Here is a 3,330-nt window from a genome sequence, read left to right on the forward strand (position 1 = left end):
AAAATTTTTCTAACAACAGAAAGGATAATTAATGTCTTTCTTCAGCAACAGGACCAAAAACTTGACGCACCAAAACTTGTTGCGACGTAAGTCGGCCGTACAACTCAAGTGCACATATCAAACAGTAATGCAGTTCAAGAGTACCCACGTATCGATCTCACAGGGAAAGTGTAATATTTACTTCCACAAAAGAAACTCTAGTTTACTAATTCAGTAAACCTTGATGATTATCAAAATAAAATTTTTAAATTCTAAAGTCCTTGCAAAACTGAATACTTGGTGGTAAAGGAAAGCATAAAACAGATGGAAAATTCATGAGTTCCTTCAAGATAGTTTTGGCTCATGCCAATGTGATTTGGAGATAGTGGCGATCGTTATTTTCCGAGATTTTATCCTATGTGATTATTATCAATCGGGGATAAGTTATGTATATGTGTTGATCAAAAGAAATAAAAAAATTATGAAATTAAATCAATAAGAATTATATTTCTTCACAACTCTTCCAAGTTGATAACAACGATACAAGGTATAAGCAAACCCACGGGATTCGCAGGTAGTGTTCTTTTTGTTTTATTTTAGCTACCGTCTATTTCATCTTCAATATTTTTCCATGGCGGAGATTGCGGAGCTTTTGCCCTTCCTCGACGACGAGGAGGAGGAAGAAGAAGAAGCTAAGGAAGACGAAGAACAGGAGGACGAATCGCTCTATTGGTCCTCCCCTCTCAATCCCACTGTCGGTTTTATTGTGGGCTGCTGGAGCTCCTCCTCCGATTCCGAGGAATCCGCCATTACTGCCTCTGAATGCTGCGACTATCACATACCCCTTCCCCATGATTTATCCGACCACACGCCTCCGTCGCCTATTTTTGACTGCTATCCTGAAGCCCTAGATGCCCGTGATTTTCGGTTGTTTGATTTCTCCGATGAAAGCGAGTTAGAAGCGATTGGGAATGGACTCTTTGTGGGCAGCCCTGAATCGCGCGATGGAGACATCCGGTTTGTGGGTTCTGGATCTGATTTAGATTCGTCGGAATACGATGGCGTCATCGCTGCAACGGATTGCGACGGCGTTAGCGTAGCCCCTGATCGGACACCAGGTCTCCGGTTCATGGGCTTTCGATCGGATTCAGAATTGTTGGAACGCGATGTCGTGATTGCTTCCACGGATCGCGATACTGTTAGTGTAGCCCCGGATTGGGCACCAAGCCTCCGGTTTGTGGGTTTTGGATCTGATTCAGATTCGTCGGAACCGGATGGCGTCATCCCTTCCACGGATCTCGATATCGTTAGCGTAGCGCCGGATCGGGCCCCAGGCCTCCGGTTCGTGGGTTTTGGATCTGATTCAGATTCGTCGGAACACGATGGCGTGATCGCTGCCACGGATTGCGATGCCGTTAGCGCAGGCCCGGATCGGACACCAGACGGTCTGGGCCAGCACCTTAGCTGGGGTTTTATCCCCGTTGATGAGGAACGGAGAAACTCCAGCGAAGAGTTCGAGTGGGAGGAAGTGGACGATCGGCTTGATGATCGTGGGGTTCTTAGCATGATGGTTGGCATTAACGATGATGAGACATCGAGTGGAAGAGGAGAGGTGATCGATGTTCAATTCGAGCCAGAGGAAGCGCGTGGAGAAGTGGAAGAAGAGGATGTCATTGGCACTGGAAGCAATATCGTCTGGGAGGTTCTCTTGGCAATGAATAATCATGCAATGGCCAGAAACAACGCTGGGACTACTGTTGAGCACATTGAAGACATACCTGATTTAGAAGATGAGGTCTTCCTCAGCCCCTCTGATTATGATTTCCAATTCGGACTACTTGACCATGATAATATAATTAGAGGAAGTCCTCCGGCAGCCAAACTTGTTGTCGATTCACTCCCATCCATCATACTAACTGAGGAAGATTTGGCAAACAATACCTGCTTGTGTGCGATTTGTAAGGATGAGTTTGCACTGGAGGAGAAGACAAAACAGCTGCCATGTTTTCACCTTTACCATAGTGACTGTATCCTGCCATGGTTAGGGATTCGGAACACCTGTCCTGTGTGCCGGTATGAATTGCCAACAGACAATCCAGAGTATGAGAGGTTGAAGGCTGGGATATGAGCTGGCGTTGCAGTTACACTGAATGCTTTGTTCAGGTTTGATTTTGACTCATTTACAAGTTTAGATTTTAGTGTGCAAAGCAAGAAAAATTACCATGTATGTTTTAACAGTTTAGGTTTATCAAGGCTACCGAGTTTTCCTTTCTTTTTGGTTCTTATGTACAAAGGTGTTATGTTAACTTGAGTTGAATTTTTATCTTGTTTGATATTTTTTGAGTTATTAATATGTAGATTTAAATGTTGAATATGCTCAAATGAACTATATGCTAACATCTTTTTAAACACAAAAAAATAGTTGCTTTCTTTTTGGACCTGCTTATTCTTCTTTCTTTTTTAATATTTAAGAACTTATGAAGCCCTTTCATGAGTAATACTAGCTAGTTTCATGCCAACTTTATGCTTTTCCTTTGGTTATTTTACTGAAGCCTGCTGAATTGTCTTCTTTCTCCACTTTTCTCACTATACTATTTTGGGTATTCAATAGAAAAAGGCTCTTTGATTACCTAAAATTTTTTTTTTTTTTTTTGTGAGGACCGGATTGGCCAACAGATTATTCTGTATATGGAGCAAATATGTATCAAGAAAACCTGTTTGATTGAGGCGCAATCCCTCACACTGAACTAGCTGTCTTTTTTTCTCTTTATTTTGATATTTTTGACTTCTAGGTATACCATTTAATTTTGCATTGTATAGATCATCCTATGCCAGTTTGGTTGCTTATACTTGATTATTGTATTCTCTAAAGGCAAAGTTTCTCCTCTCTCTCTCTCTCTCTCTCTCTCTCTCTCTCTCTCTCTCTCTCTCTCTCTCTCTCTCTCTCTCTCTCTCTCTCTCTCTCTCTCTCTCTCTCTCTCTCTCTCTCTCTCTCTCTCTACGAAGTTCACACTTTCAATCCTCAAAAACACCAAAGGCAGCCATTCTGAGTTGAAAATATCTAATGACAAGGGATCTGTTTTGACACTGAATGAAGCAAGATAATATCACTGGGAGAGAGAAGAATAAAATTCGTTTTCTTGTTTTATAAGTAAATAATTTAGATATGGGTATACCAAAGTATGACAAGGTCCAAGCTTGGTTTTGCTTAAGATTAATCAAGCACAAGCAAGGCAGTTTTTTTTTATTTTTTTGACACTAAATAGGATGCAATGTAGATAAAGGATTCATGTAGCTGAACCCACGTGGTGGGATTAAGGCTTTGTTTGTTGTTGTTGGTCCCCACTCTTC

General features: G+C 41.7%; 1 protein-coding gene across 1 annotated transcript; it reads left to right on the forward strand.

Annotated features, from left to right (window-relative positions):
* Positions 1-532: 532 nt before the first annotated feature.
* LOC110036621 lies at positions 533-2,312 on the forward strand. Its single transcript, XM_020741107.1, has one exon. The coding sequence runs from the start codon at positions 611-613 to the stop codon at positions 2,105-2,107; it is 1,497 nt and encodes a 498-aa protein (XP_020596766.1). The 5' UTR covers positions 533-610; the 3' UTR covers positions 2,108-2,312.
* The last annotated feature ends 1,018 nt before the right edge of the window (positions 2,313-3,330 follow it).

The sequence above is a fragment of the Phalaenopsis equestris genome, unplaced genomic scaffold (genome assembly GCF_001263595.1).
Source record: "Phalaenopsis equestris unplaced genomic scaffold, ASM126359v1 Scaffold209375, whole genome shotgun sequence".
NCBI classification, from domain to species: Eukaryota; Viridiplantae; Streptophyta; class Magnoliopsida; order Asparagales; family Orchidaceae; genus Phalaenopsis; species Phalaenopsis equestris.